Raw genomic sequence first — 25,356 nt, 5'->3', positions numbered from 1 at the left:
TTTTCATTGATTTGTTTTTATCTCGAGCTTGAGATTTATGTAAGTTGGGGATTGGGCTCATTTTAATTATTGGGTTTCTAATCTATCCCACACAGTTTAATTGGATTTTTCAAAGACTTTAAGTCATTTTGGTCATTTCAATATAAAGCTCGTCTCCTCTTTCTACAATGTCGAGATAAATTTAAATTCAAACTTTAAGAAAGTATTAATTGAATATTTTCTTTTGAATATATTCCAAACTTTTATGTAAAAACGATTTTCAAAAGGTCAATCAATAAACTAGATCCTTTTAACATTTAGTAGAGAATTAGCTAACTATTGAAATTATTAGTCAATTTTAAATCTTTTTCTACTAACCTTGAGATCAAACGTCTCTCCATAAATAATTTTTTTCTCTTTTACCTAGTCGATTAAAATGTTCAGAGTTTTAGCTTCGAAAATTAACGTTCTCAAACTTCTGCCAAATCTTTAAATTCAAAAGTTGAATTTTTTTTTTCGAGTAACATGCAATTCTGATACATAAGTTTTCAAAAAAAAAAAATGCACTAGTATTTGTGTTTCAATGATTTTTCAAAGCCGTTTAATTAACCTAAGTTTGAAATTCCAGAACTCCGTGTTTGAAGTGATCTTAAAGGATGCTTAACCCTTCCCTTTAGGATAATTAGGACTTCACCAGAATCATATTAGTTAAGTAGGTCATTAATCGGAGTTAACTTTTAGCATCACTTAGTTAATATTTAGGTGTCCTAATTCACCGTTAAAATAATTAGGTGGCGACTCCTTAAGTCAAATAATTAGGAATCATCAATATGTTATACTCCGCTTTGACCCGGTCAAAATGGGGTATAACACCCGTGATCCGAGCCTAGTAGCAGCACCACCGTCTGTTGCGGAGGATATTGAGTAGGAGCTCCCAGTGGTGCAATTAGTTGCGTCTACCCATAGCAGAGTAGTCGGGAAAGAGAAAGAGAGCTACCATGATGAGGAGGAGGTGCAAGAGAGCACTCGCCCTGGGGGTCCAAGTATGAAGGGAGCAGCGGGTGGCGAGGCCATTCGGGAATCGCTCGTGGAGAACGTCCAGTTTGGGACTAAAGGAGCCATCTCGGCCGTTGCTCCAGGTGGGTGAGACATTGCCACCACCCCTTCCTATGCCGGTGCCACGGCACCACTACCGATGTTGCTACGTCTTTGCCGACGAGGGACAGGTGCGGTTGCACCACACAGATGTCTCGCGGGGCCAGGTAAAGGTCGCGAGATGAAGCGCGCGCGGCATGGCAGGTATTCTACTCCCTAGCATTATTTTTTCTACATTGGGGACGTTGTTCTCCCGGACTTTTTCGGTTGGGGGTGGGAGTATTTGATGTATCAGGCATATGTGTTTAGGACTCCCTCGGCTTTTCTTTTTCATGGTTCTTTTCTGTGGGGTGTATTTTTGTCGAACCGGAATGTTTAGGTCGTGTTTAGATAAAGTAAGTATTGTTGACTTGGCTGGTAGTGGTTTGATTAACTTAGGGCTGTTTTATTTTGATTTTAAGAAAAAAAGAAAACTCCCCTCCGAAAAAAATGGTTAGTATTGTTTAATTGACACGCATGCTTCTTTGTGTGACATTTAGATTATTGGGTTACTTTGTGTGCGGGATTATGGTGGGAGACTAGAATGTTGGATTACCACGCCATGAGTTGTGAGGTTTTGTAGATATATTCTCTAGTTGTGTATGTAATCTAGAACTTGCCTGGTTAGTCGTGTACGCATTCTCAAGATAAGTGCTGAAGCTATGAAATGATCTTGAAGCTTTGCTTTGTGTTGTGAACCCGGCTAGCCTAAATATGCTATTACCCAGCAGCTTAATATCCCTTGTTAGCCATTTTGAGCTTGAAAACCTGTTTGTTTGACTAGCCATAACAAGCCGATACCTGTTCTAAATATCCATCTCTTGTTGCACCCGGTCCCTCCTTGGCACTAAAACTACATAAGGTCGAGGCTAAAAGCCTAAGTGGGGGTGATAGCGGGCTAAGGGAATATGAGGGCATAAGCCTAAAGTGGGGTCAAGTAAAGTGCCTAGTTAAAAAGCCGGCACGTGGTAAGTGTAAAAAGAAAAAAAAAAACGACCAAAGAAGAAAAAAATTTATGGAAGTAGAATCAATGTCATGCACTGAGGCAACAAAAAGAGAAGGGAAGGAAAGACAAAAAAGGCGAAAAGCGTAAAAGAGAAGAATAAGATATAGTGTTCAGAGGGTGAGGCCTTGTTGTTCAAATATCTATCCTACCCGTCCCCAAGCCTACATTACAACCTTGAAAGAAAGCTGGCACAAAAATAAGGGCAAGCTTATAGTATTTGCAATGATAGCTAGAGAATTTCTTTGAGTGTGAGTGTTTCTCTTCTCCTTTGTCTTCCGGCCTGCACAATGTGTACATATATGTCGGGACATTCTTTGGTCTTTGTGAGGGCATTAGAAATTTCGACTAAGTATTTGGTTTCCCGTGAGTCTTGATTCGTGTGCACTATGGTTTACGCTGATAACTAGATGTCATAAAATCAAGCCTCATGATTAGTTGCAACGAGTCCTTGATTAGTTTTGTCTTTATTGGGGTGAGAGTCATTGTGATACTTGATATGCCGGAGAAGTTACTACCACAACCATTTGTAGATAGCTTTACTTTGTGTATCGAGACATTTGTAGTCGAATTACGGTAGTTGACTTGCTTGAGGACAAGACTTTAAGTTGGGGGGTGTTGATGTGCGGGATTTTGGCACATCTAATGCTCTTTTAACTCTAAGTTTTACTTGTTTTTCAGCAAGTTTTGTATTAGTTTGATGTGTTTTATGTGTTGTGCGAGGTATTTTGAAGTTAGAATGCTCGGAAGCGAAAAAACGAGGAAAAGAAAGAAATACGATACGATGAGTAAGGACGGACCGTCAACTTGCTCGACGGCTGTCCGAATCGCCTCGTCGATAAGTTCTATGATAACAAAATCATCAGAGCATCATCAGATCGTCGACTTACACTGTCGACATAATCGACGGTCCGTCGAAGTGCTTCGACGGTGGAGTTCCTGCAGAGTGATAAAAGTGTACTCAGATCGACGATATGGTCGTCGAGCATGTCGAGGACCGTCGAGAGTGCAAGACGACCCGTCGAAGTGCAAGCGAAATTTGGAATAGGAATAGGATTGATATTAGAGTTTTGACTTGTATAAATACTGTTTAGGGTTTTATTTTTTATTATACGGAGTTTTTAGACTTGTAGTAATTACTTTTGAGTTGTTGTACTTTTGAAGATTTGTGCAATTACATTCATTACTTTCAAGTTTTTATTCGTAAGTTCAATACAATAATTTAATTATGCAATCTTCAATCTTTTATTGTTTTCTTGTTGCCTGTGAGTAGCTAAACACCTTTACTAAGGTTGTGAACGAGATGGGTGTGTTGTGATTGGGAATCGTGAAAGATATACGCGTAATGGATTGTTAGGGTTTATTTGTTCTTCGTTTTCATCATATAGTTAGTGGTTGCAAACATTAGCTAACGCCATAAACTTTAGTTTATTTGGGAAAATAGCTAAGGTTAGGTAAGAACAAATAATAAGAACTCAGGGCTTTAAATCTTGTTTAATAAATTCACTTAGGATTAAGAGGAATTTACTTGGCATAATTAATCGTTCTTCATGCATACTTTCTTAACTTTGGAAAAAGCATAGAAAGAAAAAATCTTTTCTTATTGGGAAATAGTTGAGATTCACATAGAGGTTAAGCGCATCCATACAAACAGTCCATTAGAAGTATATCAAGGTCGATACCCATGATCATACACTTCATCTGACGGGGACACAACCTTGGTTCCTTTTACCTATATATTTACAACCTTAAATTTCTAGTCACTTTAAATTAGTCCACAAACCAAATCAACTATAAAACCCTTTTCTGGAATACACCAGGACCGCAAGATTAGTATAATACTTGTTTAGTAAACTTTTCACGTCATATTCTCTGTGGGATTTGACCCTAACCTCGTTAGGTTACTATATTTGACAACGTCCGCGTTATACCATTAATAAGTGTAATTTGAGCGTATCACTTGATAAAAGCTTGTGCAGCCCATTCCTCCAGGACCGGAGGGAGCTCCATCCGTTCCCTTTAGAAACGGTTCACAAATTCTCGTAACAACTCATCATCCCTTTGGGCTATGCCAAGATGTTTGCCTTCCGTACTGTACCTTTTTAGCCCCGACGGGCTTTGAGGAACGCGGCGTGAGCATTTGAAGGAAGTGATTGAATGCTCGGGCAGATGGTCATACCAGGTCAGCGCCCCCTTCGATAGCGTTTCCCCAAATTTTTTCAACAAAACGGACTCAATTTCATCCTCTTCGACATCGTTGCCTTTTATGGCACGGGTGTACGAAGTCACGTGCTCCCGTGGGTGCATTTGTACCATCGTATTTACGGATGTCCGGGTCTTGAACCTTTTCGGGATCAACTTCAGAGCCGCACTTAGAGGGAAAGGCCTTTGAATGTGCTATTCGAATCCGGCCCTTTTAAAATCGGAGGAGCCCCCGAGATCCGATCCACCCGAGAGTCATATGTTTCTACCTTTCTTCTCGAGTTGAGTCTACCGTGCTGCCAAGGTTTCGAGCATCTTGAGAACTTCGGTGGATGAACCGGCTCCCGATCCATTACTACCGGCATCCGCGTTTCATCCCTTCTCTGGTTCGGTGACGCCTTTGACCTTTTGTCGCTTCTTTATCATTTTTGCTTGCCGGTACCGAGCTATTACGCAATGCCACTGTTCGGCTGGGCGTGCGGTTTCATTCTGCAATATTTCAAAAATTAAACATAAGTTAATCTCATCCGGAGTATCCGTGCTTTCCGACCTTGGGCCGAGAAAGTAATTGGTTATGAGTATTCGCGGATCGAGTGGCCGGTGTGGCATTCTCCTGGTTCATGGTGTTTCGGTTGAGGCCTTCCCTCGAGTCAACGAGTTTGGGTCGATTGGATCTCGATTTCGTAACCAACGGTTTTCGTTTTCGGCCACAATCGTTGTTGTTGACATGACGGATCGTTGCTTGCCGTTTGTCCGTTTTTTAGTAGAAATTAGCAAAAGATTACTATAATTATACGGGTAAAAAGGAGGGTAGAAGCAAAGACAAAAAACCACTATTATCCTAGCCCCACGACGGGGCTAAACTCGTTTACCCGAATTTCGGTAACAATTGAATTTGTAAGTGAGGTATAGGATATGTGGATGAATATATCTATTATTTGGTTGATACGAAATTGATATGGACTTATTTGTAACATGATATATAGATATGTGAGCTATCGCCTTGAATAAGTATATGACAAAAGTATTGTATTGATTGGATGAATAAAGCCAAAGAGCCTTTGTAGATCCGGACCAAAATCAGAGAGAGAGAGAGAGAGAGATTTTCTATTACAATGTCTAGATATGAAAAAAGCCAACTTACAAAAGTAGGAAAATGTCTCTTATTTATAGTTTGCCTTATGGGCCTTGAATACAATACAAAGCCTTTTAGAATAAGAAACCAAGGATAAGGTAGGCCGTACGGTCGACACTAAATACGGTCGTCGGTGCGGGGGAATGACGAACGGTTTGACGCGTGGCAAGACCGCCGGCCCCGGTTAGCCGGACCCGTGACCACGTTACGACTCGGACACGGAGCAGCGGACTAACGGCCACGTGAGTTTGACTTAGAGAAACCGGACTGATGGCCACGTGAGTTTGGTTCGGAGACACCGGATCAACGGATACACTTTTCTCATCTCGGGTCAACCTCATTCGAGTGCAATCCACCAGTCCCGAGGAAAACACCCGAACATACTAGCGCTCTTTTGGACCTACCCCGGCCGATCTCACCCGGTCTTACATTGGCCCGGTTTTCACACGTATACGAAATAGTGTGATTGTCTTGATTCATCTGGAATTCAACTAGATTGAATATAAGTATGTTGAATTAATTGCTCTTCTTCCTTCTTTTGGGCTGTGTCACCGTAGAATTTGTAGTGGGCGTGATCATGGAGGATGAGATGGGCTTCACATAGAGTCCAATACTCTCAATATACTTATTTTGTTTGGTACCGTGAAATCCACCAAAAGAACGATCATTTCCTATTTGAATATCAAACTCTCTATTGCGTATCATGGGCCTTTCGGAGCCATATGGTCCATAGGTACCTTTGTTGGTGACAATTGCTATTGATCTCAAACCGTTTGAATGGCTGGTACCTTTTATCCCTGTAAGAAATTCTAATGGATAATCCAATATAACCTTCAATATAATATACACCTTCATCAAAATTTATTAGAGTAATTAATATTTAGTAGTAAGTACTCCATTCCTATAGCCTGTTTCAAAAAATGTGCTTTTTCATAAGTACTTTCCCAATTTGTTTTGGAGAGTAGCACTTTTGTCAATATCAAATAATAATTTAGACTTAGTCAATTCAAAATTACTTCGTGGGGTGGAGGTGGGGAGCGGGGTGGGGGTACTAATTTTTCAACTTTTGCTAGTACACAAACATTCTTATTTTTTCTTACAAACTTGTCTACATACCTCAACTCTTTAAGAAAAGACACCTTTTTTGGGTTAAAAATAAGCTTTTTTGATTTCTCAGAAGCTTGTCAACACTTTAAAATAAATAAAAAAAAATAAAAAAAAAAAACACTTTTGACTTCCTAGAAGCTCAACATGATTAGACATCTCAAGTTAGAACAATGTGAATAAAGTCTCTATTAAGGATAACATTACCCCACCCTCCCCACCCCTCCTAAAATGAAACTTTCCGCGAAAATCCGGATCAATCGATGTGAATGGACTTAGTTAGATCCCAAAAATGTAGTACCAAAAAATAGAAAAAGTAGCGTTCCTAACAAAGTGCATATGTAAATCATACACGGAGTTCATTGAAAAAGAGAGAATGATATACTTACTGTAGTGAAGGTTGTAGCCAAGTCATAGTTGAAATCAGCACCATGTCTTTGAGGCAAAACAAATTGGCCATTCTCAACAAAGAGGAATTGAAGTGACGAAATAAAATTTGAGCCAATACCGGTGGAAACAAAAATCTTTGCTATTTCACCTTTTCCTTTTCATCCCAAACAGTACTTCCCTCCTTTGATGGTCCTCCCACTGCCCAAGCTTGATCATATCATATTTTTATTTATTCTAGTTTCAAGATTATATATAAAGACATGTAAAACGAAAGGTTAAAGAGTTTTAGACTGAAAGGAAAGGTTTGATGGGGGCTAAAAATAAGGAATGAATTTTAAATATGGAAGAGCTAAAAATAAGGAAACATACTTATGATTTGAATTCCAAATGAACCACTTACTATTTCGCTCTACATATGCTTTTTTTTTTTTTTTTTTGAATTATAATATCTTTAAACATTTCTTTGCTTCAGGCGATATCGGGTTGCTTCATTTGCTTTTTATTTTGAATTCAAATATGGGAAAGATATCATACATTCTAAATGTTTCTTTTTAGTTAAAGAATTGTTATTTGCTTTCAAACAAATTATAAAGTATAAAGAGTTATTAAGATAACTTTTATTTTGGTGATTAAGGTCACAAAAGGGTAATTTTGAAAGGTTACACAAATGTAGTCATTAAAATTAGTTTTGTTACAACAAGTTTAAAACAAAGGAGGTAAGTATAATATGTCAAACCAGAAGGGAGGTGAGTGTTATAGTGATAAACGTGGAGGGAGGTCCTTGAAATTATCTCATAAATTTAATTTAAAATAAGTTCAATGCATAAGGGTGTTCTTTTAGGATGCGTCTATTTGTTTTTGGAATTCACAACTGAAGATTATGAATTTTAATGTGACAGTTAATGTTGAATCTTTAATACAATAAAATATAGGGGTGGAAGAGGTCGGGTTACATTTGGAAAGAAAGGAGAGAGGAAAAACTAAGAATTCAGGTATGGATCATTTTTTTTTGGCTTTATAATCTCCTCGTAGGAGTTCAATCATTGATCATTCTGATGATTACTTTTGCGATGACATTTTGACATGGAGTTTCTATTACACATACAATATTACTATATATATGTATATATATACATATATATATGTAAGAATGCGAGATGAAGGACTTTGTATAGTACATTCAATTTGATCATCAAGAAAGTTTAGCATGGGAAGTTTCACCTCACCTACCATGTCATAATTCGTTTCTTGAAGGTGAGCTCCATTCTGTGTTCATTTGAAAAGCATGGTAATGAAGCAAAGATAATTTAAAGCTTATGTTTGATGTTTGTGGGACTTCAGTGGTTTTATTTCTTCTTCTTTTTTTATTTTTATGTTTTATTCTTTTGGTAAAAGTATTCATAGGATGAAATATGATGGATGAAGTGTGTGTACCAGCAGAATTAAATTTTCGGTCTTTCCTTTCTTTTTCCTCTTTTCCTAACCCCTCTCATCTTATAGTTTTTGTTTGGTTTTTTCTTTTAGTTATATCATTGGATGTGTTTTTTTTTTTTTTTCCACATAACACCCCCGTGTTTTTCTCTTAATTTTATTTAATGACATTTTCAGATTCTTGATTTGTTTGTTCTTTATATTTACTTTAATTATTTGACAAAGATATTGCTTTCTAAGCTAAGTATTATTATTTTAATACAATTAATTAATTTGGCTAATTATGTGATAATAGCCGTTCAGAACATTTCTCCATCTTATTAGAATTATTTTCGCTTGAGCCATTTAAGTTTGCTTTTTCATATTATTTAAAAAAGAAGTATATTGGATATATTAGAATTATTTTCGCTTGAGCCATTTAAGTTTGCTTTTTCATGTTATTTCAAAGACAATTATATTACTATTACTACATGTAATAAGGGATGATCCAACGATTTTTGTCGTCCCCTAAGTTACATTATAACTAGGCTCCCCAACTGAAAAGCTTCTCTTCTAAATTTACCCCTATCTCTGCCCTTTATTGCTTCAAACTATTAAGGTGTGTTGGTGTAAATAAAGGTAGTTTGAAGCCCTTTTCGGTAATACCGAATCCCTCAGACTGAATTTTTCAGGTGATGTCATATGTGGCTACGTGCTATGGTGCATCTTTATATGCCTCAATAGCCCTACTTTGATTATTTATAACTTAATTGCCATTATTCAATTTGACAAAAGTTTAAAAACTTTAGGCCCTTTGGAAATGCTTATAATTTATGAATTGTGAAGATCCCACACGTCACTATGCAGAACTTTTAACATTACTCTGTAGATCTGTAGATGATACATTTCAGCCGGTGCATTATGAAATTATTTTTAAATTCTCCGCATCTTGTTTTTGTCTAGTCATTTTTTTAATTTTTAAATATCAATTTAGATATGATGTTCTAAATTGATGTTCCCAAAAAATTAGAGGCAGAAACGGACAATATAATTAGTTTTTTTTTTTTTTAAACATGTTGTAATTGTTTAAAAATGGGATAATACTCCATTAATGTTTGGTGTTACATGTACAGTATTGCACCGAAGAACAACGGAAGTTCTCTTTTTCACAGCTTATAGAATCTTCAATTGTTTAACGTGAAGCTTTTAGAATTTAACAAGAAGATTGATCTTTATATTAAATGTCGTTGACTAACTTATTTATTATTCAATTTTTTATAAGAGTGTTGGGATTTAAATCTTTTTTATTGGGAAATTGTGTTGGTTTATAGTTGATGAGTTATTTATCTCATGTTTAACAAAATTAACTTACTTTTTTTCTGACATCGTTTGCGGTGTCATAATTTTTTATTTTTAAAATTTAATACATGTGTACTTAAATATTACATAGTTTATAATATCATAACGAGCATTGTAAATTGTTGCTTATACTCCATGTGCGATGCATATAACATATAGTACGTGGTCAACTAGTTAAATTTTTGTATGAATTCATATATTAGTGTCTTAACGTTTTAAATTTTCACTTTAAAATTACACGAAAAGGACTACAATCTCAACTTTATAGTTCAAAATGTTAAAAAAAAATACGTTAATTCAGAGATTAGTACTGATATTAGTGCAATTATTTTTAGTAGATTAAGCAAGAGTGTATCAGAATATTTTATTAAGAATTAAAAAAATTATATCATTTGAAAAAAAAAAAATAAGACAAGAATATCAAGAAAAAGAAAAAGCGAAAGGGTAAAACTATCCTGCATTTTGGTGATTGTATGAGCTTATATGATTCATCTATAATTAAGCTTAAATCACCATATTTAATAACCATAAATTCTTGCCACATAAAATTCATAGTGAAAAAGTAATAAATACCAAAAGAAATCTATTTCTTCCATAGCTAAAGAAATTATATGCTCACAAATTTATAGAAATGCCAAATGGTCTCAATTTATGATCTTCGACCAATTATAATTATTTGCATGCTGTAAATCTTTTTACTTCGTAGAATATCGAATCACATGTTTCCCTTTATTATTTAGTAATTCCCTTCCAAACTTGCTTCTTCACAAAAAGAATATCATTTTTAAAGATTATGCAATTATGTGACTAAGAAATTTTGACTCTAATGAAAACTTATTCACAAGACGTGATTAATGCGCTACTATGATTTAAATTATACAATAACTGAATTTAGAACTTTTAAATTTTAAGTTTGGGCCTGGGCTTAGTACGAGCAGATTTACGATACGTCTTGAACCAGTTAGATATAGAAGGACTGAAATATTGTTGTAATCAATGTCAGTGCTATTTTGTCAGAGTTTCTAAAGCGAATACATTGCTCATACATCAAAATTCGAATAAGGATATCCAAGGATTTTTGTCGGCCATGGTTCTCCTTTTATTACGCTAGCTAAATAAGATCTACATTTATACTTTTGAATAACTTACACTTTCTCTTTGACGACTTTTGTTTTATAATACAAATATTGTTTCAATAAAAAATATTGTGACTATTAAAATTTTTGATACTCATGTTATGGGTACACGCGCAATGCATATGTCCAAAAACTAGTATGTATGAAAAGGGTTAGAAGCTTGTATGATCACTTAATTTTGGGTAATTGACCTCCATAATTATTTAACTTTGTTTAGTCTTTCAAAAGTCTCTCAACTTTCTTTGAGTTAGCTTCTATGGTCATTATTTCGGAAAATATAATTTTCGACACCTATTTAATAATGTGGCCAGAGGCGGATCCAGCATTTAAACTCTGTGGGTTCAATCTTACAATTTTTAGTATTGAACCCATTATATTTTAAAAGTTAGGGGTTCATATCTACTATATATTACAATTTTACTAATTTTTTACCCCTAAATTTATGCTCCTCCTCAAAAGTTTGGGGTTCAATTGAACCCCCACTTAATAGGCTAGATACGCCCCTGAATGTGGCAACTGTAAATTTTTCGAAAAAAAATTCTAACTTTTTTATAAATCAATATTTAATTATTGAGTTCTCAGTCAATTTTTTATTCTTATTCTCTTGTTTTTTAATTTGTGTTTGTTTTTCTGGTTATTCTTCATTAATCTAATTTTATATGGTGTTGTCTTAAGTATGAATAGTTTTAGATCTATTACAAGATATAGTCAAATTCGCGTTTTCTACAACTGATTGTATCATTTTATCTTAGCAGTTTCGTAATTTTTATTTTATTTTTCTGTCTCCTTATTCTTAATTAATTAAATTAATATGGTATTGGTTTAAATATGACGAAAAAGTTTATCTCTCGGAATATGTCAACCTGCTGCGGTTATCAATTCCTAACTTTTTTAAGGACAGAAAAAGAGTTTTTTCTTATTTGCAGTTTTTTCAAACAGCGGAAAAAGTATTAAATGGTGATTACAGTTTCCGAATAAATCACAGCCAATTAAGGTCGCCAATAGATATTGATGCTACTAAAAAAATTGAAGAAGTGTATAAGGAAATAAGTTTCGTACTATTTTAGCTCAATCCTTCCTCCTAATCCTAATCGGGCAATTATTAGTTATGGAAAAGGGACAACTTTTTTATTTCTCTCTTTTCATTGCCGTAGTGTTTATTCTCAAGCACCGACACATCGATCTGTTGCAATACAGATTTAAGAATCATATATTACTATTTATTAATATCCGCATAACTCTGACATACTACAAAAAGAACCCTCATAGTACTTAATTATCGTATTCATAAGGTTCTTTTCTTTTTGATTTGACGTTGCATTTCTGTTTACCATGTGTTTGAATATTTTTGCTCCTCTTTTCATCTTTAAATTGTGAAAGAACAGGGATTGAAGATCTTTTCTCCACCGAATACGAATTGGAATTGGAATTGGAATAGACATTTGTGACAAGGTGATCAGTAGAGAATATGATTAGGAGGAGAATAAAGAATAGCCATCAGATATCGATTTTTAAATTGTGAAAGAACAGGAATTGAAGATCTTTTTACCGAATAAAAATATTGAATGACAAGGTGATCAAAGAGAATATGATTTAAAGAATAGCCAGCATATATTTATACTATGAATCTTTAAATTGTGAAAGAACAGGAATTAAATATCTTTTTTCCACCGAATACGAATAGAAATTGGAATAGACATTTGTGACAAGGTGATCAGTAGAGAATATGATTAGGAGCATAATAAAGAATAACCATCATATGTCAAGCCACTGAATCTTTAAATTGTGAAAAAACAGGAATTGAAGATCTTTTTATCACCGAATATGAATTGGAATTGGAATAGACATTTGTGAGAAGGTGATCAGTAGAGAATATGATTAGAAGAAGAAAAAAGCATAGCCATCAGATGTCAAGCCATTTCATCTTTAAATTGTGAAAGAACAGGAATTGAAGATTTTTTTCCACCGAATACGAATTGGATTGGAATAGACATTTGTGACAAGGTGATTAGTAGAGAATGTGATTAGGAGGAGAATAAAGAATGGCCATCAAAGGTCAAGCCACTGAAAATTAAGACATCGTATCAAAATGTTAAACATAAAGTTATTATCACAAAAATATGTGCCGAGGAAGCAAACAGGATTGTCCAATTGAAGCACACTTAGCCCTAGTTCTTTAAATGCAATTACAAAGTTGAAAAGTGGTATAGTCTAAATTAATTATATTATTGTACTTTAAAAAAAAACTTTAAATCATTATTAAAAGGAGATAAAATGCCACTCGAATCTTTAAAAGTTAAATCTCGCTGAGCATTTTGTCTATTATAATGTTTACTTTATTAATACTTTATAATTTTCGATGAAATCAATATATACGTATATATAATTATATATAGAGGCGGAAGGATACAAATTAAACACTATTTATTTTGTGGAGGGAGCGGGGGTGGCGTGTGGCGGTGGGGGAACAAAAAAATTGCCATTTATTGCCTTTTTTTGTTAATGTTAGCTTAAGTTATGTCTTCTCTTTGCTTAGGTCCAGTACAATTTTACCAAAACTGTCGTACGTAGGCTACAATGGAAATGGTTAGGTTCAGGATTTAACAATTAGAATCACTTTTAGTATTCTTTTACCAATTAATGTTACTAAGTTGATTTTCTAGAATTTTAAAACTAAAAATTAAACCATGTAGAAAAAAAATCTTAGCAATTTCGCCGGATAATCACTTTTTCATCTTATATCAAAAAAGACACCAAAATATTTTTTGTGTTAAAAAGTAATTCACGTAATTTTGCTTGCTTATCCGTTAAGTCATAATTTTTTTCAACAAAATCACTCAATTATAGTTAATTTCTAAACATTGTCTCATTTATTTTTCCAAGTAACACTCTATGATACTTAGAAAAGTTAACGTATATATTCTAAATAAAAATATTGAATGAAAGATACTAAAGAGAATTTTTTTTGTTTTTGCATATTTTATACTATTTAGTTTAATTTATCACCAAACGGTATCTAGTGACACCGACGATATTACGTTGCATCATAGAGAAGAATAACATTATCATCAAATAAACATAAAGATAAATATCAGCGGATCCACTTTGAAAAAAAAATTAAAGATAGAAGAACCCTTAAACTTCTCCGCAAAATCTTTATTCGGGATTTTTGGATACAAGCATAAAGAAATACTAGTAACCAGTCCAATATTGGAAAGTGATATTTTTTCAAGAGAAAAGGAAAATATTTTGATTTAATCTTCTTCTCTTTTAACCGCTACTCGACTTAACTATTACTTGAGAGTTTGTTTGTGATCATGGAGCGCGTGACTTATCAAATATTGGTCAATACTAATGTGATTTTTATATAAATCAATAAAACAACGATCAAACCTAGTTGAAAGAGAATTACAGGTTGATGAAGGGGCCATTCTGCCATATGGTCCATAGGTATGGTTGTTCTCAAATGTTATTGATCTTTTTCACGGGAAAGGTCCTCTGTAAAAAAAAAAAAAAAAGAAATTCTGATGGGAAATAGAACCGAGTTATTATGGACAATAAAAAAAATTATTAATATTAAAATTTGTATTAACCTATTGTTAAGTTTTGTTTTGTTACTAAAAACTGTGGTGAAGTATTTGCTTGTTATAGCAGAACCATGTTTGTCAGACAAAACAAAGCAGCCATTATCAACGAACAGAAATTGAAGTGAACGTGTTTTTTTATTTTTTAAAATCTTTTTTTTTTAAGAAAACAAAAATCTTGGCTATTTCGCCTTTTATTTTTTCCCAACCAAATCCCCATTGTTCTTAAAAAATATAATTATTTTTTATATTATTTTCTAAAATAAACCGATGAAATTGTAGTTTTTATTTTTTATAAAAAAATTATGTGTATATATAGACTCCAGAGTGAGGAATAACTAAGATAAATTTCAATGTAAGTATACTGTTAAAGGTAAAGCCCTTTCAAGGAACAACTATTCGATTCAGTATTTACATTTCATTCTTTAAAATAGGAGGTTTTTTTAATTTTTTTTTTTTTAACTCAAATCTTATCTGGCCACCTTTATTAAAGAGAGAACTTGAGGAAAAAAGTTGAGGTTAAAATTATTTTGAACTTAAGGAAAAAAGAGCGAGGGAGAAAGAAATATCGAGGAATGGTTTAACGATTAATCTCCCGAGTTTGCACGCCGTTTGTATAAAAAAATAGACGGAGACCAAATTTGATAAGTTTTTGAATAGTTAAAGGACTAAAACCGGTAAATATTTAAAAGTGATATTTTTTAAAAAAAAAAAAATTATAATTTAAAAATAGGCAAGTGAAGTGAAAATTAAAATAAAAAATAATTTTTAAATAATAAAAAAACTAATTCCTCCACCACCACTGCCCCCCCAAAACACCAGCCCACCCCAACCCCTTCTCTTCCAGCTTCACGCCACCACCACCCCACGCTCCCGTCTCCTCCACCTTCACGCCACCCTACCCCACCCCAAAACCCTTCTTCTTCATTTCACCACCACCACTCTCGCTCCCCCCACCTCCATTCTCCTCCACCTTCACGGTTGGTGGAGCTCTTGGCAGTGACGGGGGAGGACGAGCAGTGGTTCCTCCTTGCCATTCTCTTTTTTTTTTTTCTTTGAACATAGCTTGATGAGTTTAATATCACACATAATAAAAAAATAATAAAATTTATTTTATAGGTAGATTAGATGCAAATTTGGTGACCGGAAAATAAAGAACATCGGAAAAAATGGTGGTTATACAATAAGAAAGAGAGTAGGGATGAAGAAGAAAGGGAGGGTGGGGGAGGAGGGGAAAGGAAAAAAATATAAAATTAAAAATTAGAGGATTTTTCGACGTGGCACTGACGTGGCATTGATGTGGGGAGAGAGTGTGTACACTCTCCCCTGGTGCAACTGGTCATATTGTATCAGGGGGTAAAAAATATCGCTCTTAAATTTATTAGGTGTGTAATGGGTCGCCAGGATAGTTTAAGTGTGAAAATGACTTTTGGAGACCAGTTTAAGGGTCAATTTATGCCTTTTCCCCCATTGGGAACAAAAACTAAGAAAAAGAGAACAGAATCTGGATACTTGGAAAAACTAAAACCTCTCGTGTTCATAAAACAATTTATGGTATTATCAAAAATAAAGACTAAATTTAAATTCAGGCTAGAAAGTCCCATTTTGGGGTAAAGTGCTCAAACACGAAATCTTTGATTACAAATGAAAGAATACTTATCAATCCGGCCATCACAACACTTGTTGGTTACCGACTCAAATTCACTATTGTATAGAGAAGCACATACTGAGAATTTTTATTCCATAGGATCACAAACATGAATAATAAACATTGTTTTTTATTCCCCTCAAGTTTAAAACAAAATTCACCACATATATGATGCATCTCATTTGTTCAACAATTAAATAAAGGGGTTATTCGAATTCATAGAATTCACACACTACTGTATTGCTAACGTTACATTAAATTTTGTCTCCACCATAATGCCTTTGTCTTTGCTGAAACGAACATAAAGCTGCTACAAAATCATCTTCATCAAATTCAGGAAAATCACAAAGTAGAATTCACTATAAGCCAATAGCCACATGTAGTTGCTAATTCTCAGCTCTCCACTTGTTCTAATGAGTAAATCAGGATTACGATATTCCTAACACTTACTAGTCTCTAGTTCTTGGTCAATTAATTTGTCATCAAATATCCTCTAACTTTTGGTCAACTGATTTTTAGTTGCTTGTGTATATGTCATGTCTTCCACTGTTGCTCCCAAACGCACACGCAAGTATACGTGGTCGTACAGGTAATAGAGGACTTAAAGTTCAGTTATCGTACCCACAGGGACTTATGATTAATCGTCAACTAAATTAAACTAATGCTAATTATCTAAACAAGAAATAAATCAAAATTTATATTTAAAAACTAACTAAAAATAAAAGAAAGCAAATAATGAACTTCAACCAAGAAAGAGTAAATTTTTATTGGAGAAGAGACAGATCTAGGGCTATGACCACTAACAATCCAGTTGAGTCTTCAAATCGTTCTACCAATGGGTTACTAGTTGAAGGGTTAATGTTAACTTTATGAGTATCTTCCGAGTTGCTCATGAGCCTGTAGATACTACTATAATGCTTATATTCCTATGGTCGCCAAAGGTAACAAGAACGCATTTATATCTCCGTATTCAACCAATCGAGGCTAAAGGACATATTCCTGTCCTCATTAGCGAAACGATTAATCGAATAAGCTCTATTTATTCTTATTATGCATGCAAATTACCTATCCCTAGTTCAATTCACACGCCACAAATAGTGTCTAACTATTTCGTCAAATAATCAAATAATTAAGATCAAGAATAAATAAATAAATAAATAAATAAATAAATAAATAAATAAATAAATAGATATAAACAATAATTAAACGTCAACTTTCATGCTTGAAACCCTAAAACTAAAGAGTTTAGCTCCACATAGACATGGAAGAAAAACAACAAATCATCCGAATAAAAATGTAAAAATAAGTATTAGAGAGAGGAAAAGATAAAACCCTGTAACTCCGGTCTCTATGGCAGCTCCAAGCTCTCTCTAGATTCAAAGTTATGAACTCCGGCTTTCAAGTTATGTAAAAATTATGGCTTATGGAACATTTATAAGTGTAGAAAAAAAGCCTAGATAAAATAACTAAATCCAAAAAGATTTGAGAGAGTTTTTTTTTGGTCCAAAATTTGTCCAGTGCATAACTTCCCGCATTCACTGTTGCGGTGAAGAAATTGTTGCTTCTTTTCCCTTGGTTAATTGCCAATCATTTCACATAAATAACCAATGATTAGGCATCATGATGTCTGCCACTTGTCTCCATTCTTTTTCTCCTTTTAATTTTCAAATTCAGCTTCAACACGTCTTTGTTCTCTTTTTCTTTTCTCTTCCACTTATTCAATTTTTCTTCAAATCTTTTTAACTTGACATTGCTTTATTCCTATATAATAAAAATATAATATTAAGCACAAATCAATATAATAATACTCAAATGACGATTAAAAGTATTAAAATGTGAAGCAAACTGTAGGAAATCAATCCGTGCCTTGTATTGGTGTATCAAGGTTATTATATACAAAGTAGGTATCCCCTATTAGAATGATACTAGGCTAAATTACAGGACCTAATTACAATACATAAGGAAGGGAATATTTACACTATTACATAGTCTATCACACCCCCGCAGTCGAAGCGGGAGGTTGTCGTACGCTTAGACTGTCCCCGAAATCATCAAAGAGCACGCGCGAAGACCTTTAGTGAAGATATACGCGATGCGGGTAACGGGACGGGACGTGAAGGACACGAACTTCTCCACGGGCAACTTTCTCACGTACGAAATGTATGTCCATCTCAATATGTTTAGTGCGTTGGTCTTGGAACCGGATTACCTGATAGGTATGTGGCACTAACATTATCACAATAGACCAATGCAGCTGGCCCAGCAGTCATCCGTGCCTTGTATTGATGTATCAAGGTTATTATATACAAAGTAGGTATCCCCTATTAGAATGATACTAGGCTAAATTACAGGACCTGATTACAATACATAAGGAAGGGAATATTTACAATATTTATACTATTACATAGTCTATCACACCCCCCGCGATCGAAGCGGGAGGTTGTCGTACGCTTAGACTGTCCCTGAAATCATCAAAGAGCACGCGCGGAAGACCTTTAGTGAAGATATCTGCGATCTGGTAACGGGACGGGACGTGAAGGACACGAACTTCTCCACGGGCAACTTTCTCACGTACGAAATGTATGTCCATCTCAATATGTTTAGTGCGTTGGTGCTGAACTGGATTACTTGATATGTATATGGCACTAACATTATCACAATAGACCAATGTGGCCGTTCGAGATTAGACAACGGAGCTCAAGAGAAGGTTGCGAAGCCAACAGACTCGGATACGACATTAGCGACGCCACGGTATTCGGCCGCACTCGATTTAGATATAGTGGGCTGCGCTTTTGGATGACCATGAGAGGAGGTTATCGCCGAGGAAGACACAGTAACCAGATGTGGAGTGGCGAGTGTCCGGACAACCACCCCAATCTGCATCAGTATAAGAGACAAGAGAGCAATGGAGGATTTGTACGCAGATGGAGACTAAAGTCAATAGTACCTTGAATGTATCGGACTATGCGTTTAAGAGCATGCATATGGGCAACTCAGGATCATGCATGTGAAGGCATACTTGTTGAACCGCATAGGAGATGTCGGTCGTGTGAATGTAGTATGCGTAACGCGCCGGCCAACTTACAATATTGGGTGGGATCATCGCAAGGAGGCCCGGCCATGGCACCAAGTTTGGCTTTGGTGTCGATCGGTGTCTCGATCGGCTTACGAGCGATCGTACCCGCGCGCTCTATAATGTACGCTACATAATTTTTCTCCGAGAGAAACATGCCGTGTGAAGTCCGGTAACGGCGATACCCGGTAAAATAGGCGAGAGGGCCCAAATCCTTCATAGCAAATTCGGCACTAAGCAGAGACATGATGGATTTCCTTAGAGCATCGGAGGAAGCTGTGAGAATAATATCATCAACATATAGCAGAATGTAAGCAATGTCAGAACCTCGACAATAAATAAAGAGAGAGTGATCAGATCTGCTATGTGAAAAACCAATGGTGGAGACATAGTCTGCAAAGCGTTGGAACCATGCACGGGGAGCTTGCTTAAGGCCGTACAACGATTTCTTCAAGAGACAGACATGATGGGGATGCTGTGGGTCCTTAAACCCAATAGGCTGATGCATATAAATAGTCTCATTAAGATTACCGTGTAGGAAAGCATTCTTGATGTCCAACTGATGAATGGGCCAAGAGTGTGCAAGTGCAATGCTCAAGACAGTACGAATAGTAGCCGGTTTGACGACCGGACTGAAGGTCTCGTCGCAATCAACTCCCAACTGTTGAGACCTCGCCATCACGGACAAGACGGGCTTTGTGCTCTCAAAAGAACCATCGCATTTTTTTATGACATTTAAAAATCCACATAGAACGAATAAGATTCACATCAGGGGGACGTGGAACCAACTCCCACGTCTTATTATTAATTAGAGCATTATATTCATCAACCATGGCAACTTTCCAATTGTGGTCATTTAGAGCACTGCGGTGATTTCGCGGGATAGGCGAGATGGAGAGAAGGCTGGAAGTATTTAAGTTGAACGGTTGTTTGGGTTTGAAAATCCCGCGTTGGCCTCTAGTAATCATGCGGGAGGGCCGCCGGCGGGACGGGGCGGGGCAGAACTGAAGGGGGTTAGGGGGGGTGGCCGGTGACGCGGGGGGGGGTAGTAGGACCGCCGGGCGGTCGGCGGGGCAGGTGGGGGGAGGGGGGGTGCAGTCAGTGTCCGACCGCGACCGCCGCGCGATCACGGGCGTGGGGGCCGGGGGGGAGGGGGCCGCTCGGGCCGTGTCCACTAGTGCGGTTAGGCGGGGGAGGAGTGGACCGAGGGAACGATGGGAGGAGTAGGTGGAGACAGAAAATGCAAGGTATATGGGGAAATGCCATGGTCCAAAAATTCATAGGACGTTGGGGTGGGGGAGTGCAATTTGGAGAAGGGAAATTGAGTTTCGTCAAAGAGGACATGCCGTGAGATGATGATTTTGTTGGTGGACAAATCATAACACTTATATCCTCTATGATTCAACGGATAGCCCAAAAACACACACGGGGCTGGATCTTGCTTTCGTAACTTATGAATAGTCGTAGATGGGAAAAGTGGATAGCATAGACACCAAAAACCCGGAGATGAGAATAGGAGGGGTTCGTTGATAGAGAACTTGTGTCGGTGATTTATGCCTAAGGACTTTGGTGGGAAGTATATTGAGGAGGTATGTGGCCATTTGGAGAGCATGATGCCAAAAAGAGGGGGGGACGGAGGAGTGGACAAGAAGAGTGCGCACTATGTTGTTAATGGATTTAATTTTTCGTTCCGCTTTGCCATTTTGAGGAGATGTATGGGGGCAATAAAACCGAAAATTTATACCATTGGAGGCGCAAAAAGATTGAAATTGCCCATTTGCGAATTCCCGCCCATTGTCACATCAATGTTTTTAATGTCTCTTTCGAACCGAGTCCGTATTAATGCCTTAAAAGATAGAAAAATAGAATACACTTGGGACTTGTTAGAGATAGAAAAAGTCCAAAGAAAATTATTATACTCATCAAGAAAGAAAACATAATAGCGGTGCCCATTAGAACTTAAAACAGGAGATGTCCATAAATCACTATGAATGATGTCAAACGGCATAGTAGTAAACGACAACGAATCATAAAATGGCAATTAACATGTTTCCCCAAAGGACAAGAGGTGCAAAAAGAAGTACGGGCCCTATTACATTCAATTAAGGCATTACTACGAAGAGAACTAAGGATAGCTTTTCCCGGATGGCCGAGGCGGGAATGCCACAAGCTAGGTGATGCGGCAAGGAAGGTGGATGGTGGTGTCACACCCCAATCTTGATCAGGGTGTGATGGGCACCCGACCCTTACCTAGGGCCGAGCGAACCCTCTGACTCTTATCCCATACGTAAAAAAAATTTTCCTAAGTCAAATACACATGACAAAGCTCACTAAAAATATTCTTTCTGTTGCTTTCCGAGCAAATCGAATTTATAACTGTATACAACTTATATCATAATACAAACTGACACATTGGCCTATGAAGCCACTGACGGTGACCGACTTCGGTACCCACGACTCGTCCGCAAAGTCTCTAACCGTAATCGGGAATCTCGGCACGTGTGCTCCGACTCGGCCACACTCCGGGCCAAACGGAGCTTGCCAACTTCTCGAAACATCTTCTATATTAACTTCGATCCGTGCGGTGTACCGCGCGGCATGAACGCAGCCCCCAAAGAATAGGGGTCGTAGGAGCAATGTACCGAGTATGTAAGACATGAACAAGAAACAACATAGTAAGAGATGTAGAGCATATCATGTAAAGAGAGAATTTCGTACACTCCCCCGAGACATGTCTTGGTGTTCGTATGTCGTACATATGGAACATATCACGTGTAAAACCGTAATCACGTAAGAGAATAACCGTATGGAAACATAGGATAAAGGAGCAACCTGTACATATGAGTGCCACTCAGTATGGAGGCCACGCATGCCTAGCTTTTTCTTTTCGAACACGGTGTTTCTTATTCTTGTACATAGAAAACAGATACTTTTTCGAAAACGGTACTTTTTACTCACGATTTACGTACGCCGAATTCATCGGCTCTCCCACCCCTCCCCAACAGTGTCCCAAGTATATCATATTATATATATCAAACATCAAATAACAGACGCCGCGTACGGCTCTCCCATATCCCGCGTCCGGGCATCCCGCGTCCGGGATGATAAGCCACCGAATCGGTGGACATGCTTGCCCTCCCCATTCCCCACATATACATGTACATTCATCAATATCGTATCGAGATACATTATCATATAAAACATGCATGGGAGCCCAAGGAAAGTCACGTGTCTATCGGAGTGACGTAAGGTCGGTGACCTCCGATTACATTATGGATTAACCGGGATCGCTTTGTCTCACCTTGAAGGAACGAGTATTTTAAGGCGAGACTATCAACGGACAGATATCATTAAAGAAAACATGGAATGAGATCATGGACATCATATGCGTTTTATTTGTAGACTTTGAAATCTTTGGAAAATAATACCATAGCTAAAGGGTAGAATCGAAGATCAAGGACTAGTTTATCACTTTCATACTCGCATTGGATTCTTGACCTAGGGCTCATAGTCATGGAGTCATCCTTGTCATGCTTATCATAGACATGTTCTTTCCTTTACATCATCATTATCACTTTCATCATGGAAATGTTCCCCTTAGAATAGTTACAACATTTGTCGGTGGGTAGACGGAGCACTAAAGAAAATCTGGGAACAATGGGCCCACCTCGAGTCAAATGAGGCGGCGTACACAGTTGACGTATAATACGTTTCATGACATTACTTAGGAGAGTTTTAAGGTAGTCGGGTCTTATTTATGCAGGTTCTAGAGGTCTAGGAAGCTTTTTCAACATTTCACACCATTTCTAGTTCAATTCTACTGAATGAATAGTAACTAATTTCAATCTCGATTTTTCTAGGAGAGGAATTATCCCCGAGGCCCATGTCCAAACCTACTACGTCTAAGACATGCCAAGAAAGGAAGGTAAAGTCTTACATACCTCTTTTCGCTCCTTATGCTATTCCAAATTCAAGCTCCAACGTCGCTAGAATCTACAATTTGGTCATATTTACCAAATGTTAGTTCAAGTGTCTAGAAGTAAAATCTCATAGTGACACTTGTCTACCGAAATTTCGGCAGCACTTCCCCTGTAAATACACCATACCACCAAGTTCAACTTGGCCAATTTCAACCAACAACAATCCCGGGAATACAACCCGGCCAAACCATCAACATAAAGTCAACAACCATGCTAACAATTTCCGTATTCAATCCAAGCTACGTTGTAATAACTCAATGAATATACTTCTTCCTTCAAAACCTTCCAACTCCAATGAAAACAATAATAATCTTATAATACATATTCCAACAACACCTTACTAACATCATTGTCTTTCATTTATATAAAAAACATAATATTCAATTTTCATAAACTTCAACCACAAGCCTCCAACTACCATAATTTCTCTAAGATCATTAAGCTTTTATTAACAACATAAAATCCACAACACAACAACAATCAAAATGCTACATAAATTCAATTTGTCACATCTCACAACATCATCCCTATTTTCGGCCACAACAACAACATGTATATTCTCATAAATTTTCATCCGTTTCTATACATTACAACAACCAACATGCTTCATAAAATTAGTTTATCATCCTTACATGCAACAACACACATGCACACGGCCAACACCAAGCATTCACGGCCACTTCCACAACTTCCATATTTTCATGATTTTTCACCCATTTTACATTATGGAATTCACAACATAACAATCAAACTACTAAATAGAAATCATTTCATCTTTCCTACACCATAACCCATGCATTCGGCCAACACAAAACACCTATATATTTCATGAATTCCATGCATTCCCACATACTACAACATGCTCAACCATCCATAATACATAAAGAAAGATTAGTTCTTACCTTCTTCCACTTGCTTCTTTACCTTGGCTAGAATTTCCACTTGCAAGAATGAATGGTTTTCTTGCTCTAACAACCATTCCATGTCGTAGAGGACCCTCCAATTGATTGAAATGCTAGAAGAAAATATTTTTTTCTTGATTAACTTCCATGGCTTCTTCTTCTTTTCTTTTTTTATGCCATGGCCGAAACTACTCTTGCCTCTTTCTCTTTTTTTTTTTTTTTTTTTTTTTCTAGTTTCTTGAATTAAAAGGATGAATTCCTCTTATATATATATATATATATCTTCCCTCACTTTTCCATATTTGCATCTTAGTCCTTCAATTATGGTCTTATATCCTCCTTCTCCCTCTCTAGAATTTTCTTCTTTTTTCTTGATTTTTCCTTCCTTTTCTTGAATTTTCTTACTTGGTCAAAGATGACCAAATGTCTTCCCTTGCACACTTTAGTCCCTCATTTATTTACACTTTGCCCCCTTTTCATTTTTTTTTCTAGAGCTTTCTTCCCTTTTTCTTGAAATTTAATAAAGAAGGCCAAGTGTCTTCTTATATAAGATTTGGCCCTCCAAGGATTTTTTTCTTGAACCTTGTGAAATTACCATTTTACCCCTCGCCTTTCACATTATTCCCATGACGCCACTTTGCAAATTTTTCCCTTTTTACCCTTAGCCTTTCTCAATATTTCCATACCACCAATGTCTATAAATAATATTCCTAACAGCTCGTTCATTAAAATTATTTAGAACATAGTCTTGTCCTTAGCTTTTCGCCATTGGCTCGGAATATTCCAATGTACAAAAATGCGAGGTGTAACAGGTGGAGTGGACCATTCTGTGGCATTGAGAGGATACAATTCCCCGGTGCTCTCACATCTCATTAGGTGGCTCCCCGTCGGTAAATCCTTCACGTAAAAACCCAAGAGATCAAACTCAACGAAACATTATTATCCTTAGTGAATTTACGTACGGAAACAAGGTTTTTGATGAGTTTTGGAACATGCAAGACATTTCGGAGACGTAATTGAGGATTAGGTGGGGCAAGGGATGTATGACCATAGCCTCGAATTGGAATAGTGCTACCATTACCAACAATGATTCCATAATTATCGTCAAATTAAAATAAGACGTGAGAGTACCTGAGTTGGCAGTCATGTGAGAAGTCGCCCCGGTGTCCATGTACCAATTGTCATCCGGTTGATGCATGGATAGGGTGTGCATGGCTGCCTCCACGTCTGTCGGAGTGTACCCCGAGTTTGGCGGAACGTGCATGGAATAGGCCTGCTGAGGCCGAGGACCCGCGCCAAGAATGCCGCTGCCGGGCC

The 25,356-nt window shown here is 36.7% G+C and overlaps 1 protein-coding gene across 1 annotated transcript in view; it reads right to left on the bottom strand.

The window, feature by feature from the left end:
- LOC132040706 (inactive protein RESTRICTED TEV MOVEMENT 1-like) overlaps positions 1 to 25,356 on the bottom strand; it is a 66,015-nt gene that overhangs the window by 16,859 nt on the left and 23,800 nt on the right. The window contains exon 2 of the mRNA XM_059431366.1: positions 14,478 to 14,566. Coding sequence (XP_059287349.1) covers positions 14,478 to 14,566 — 89 coding nt within the window. The remainder of the gene's footprint in view (positions 1 to 14,477; positions 14,567 to 25,356) is intronic.

Source organism: Lycium ferocissimum, chromosome 12 (genome assembly GCF_029784015.1).
Source record: "Lycium ferocissimum isolate CSIRO_LF1 chromosome 12, AGI_CSIRO_Lferr_CH_V1, whole genome shotgun sequence".
NCBI classification, from domain to species: Eukaryota; Viridiplantae; Streptophyta; class Magnoliopsida; order Solanales; family Solanaceae; genus Lycium; species Lycium ferocissimum.
The sequence above is the reverse complement of the archived record's forward strand: the minus strand, read 5'-3'. Positions and strand labels throughout refer to the sequence as shown.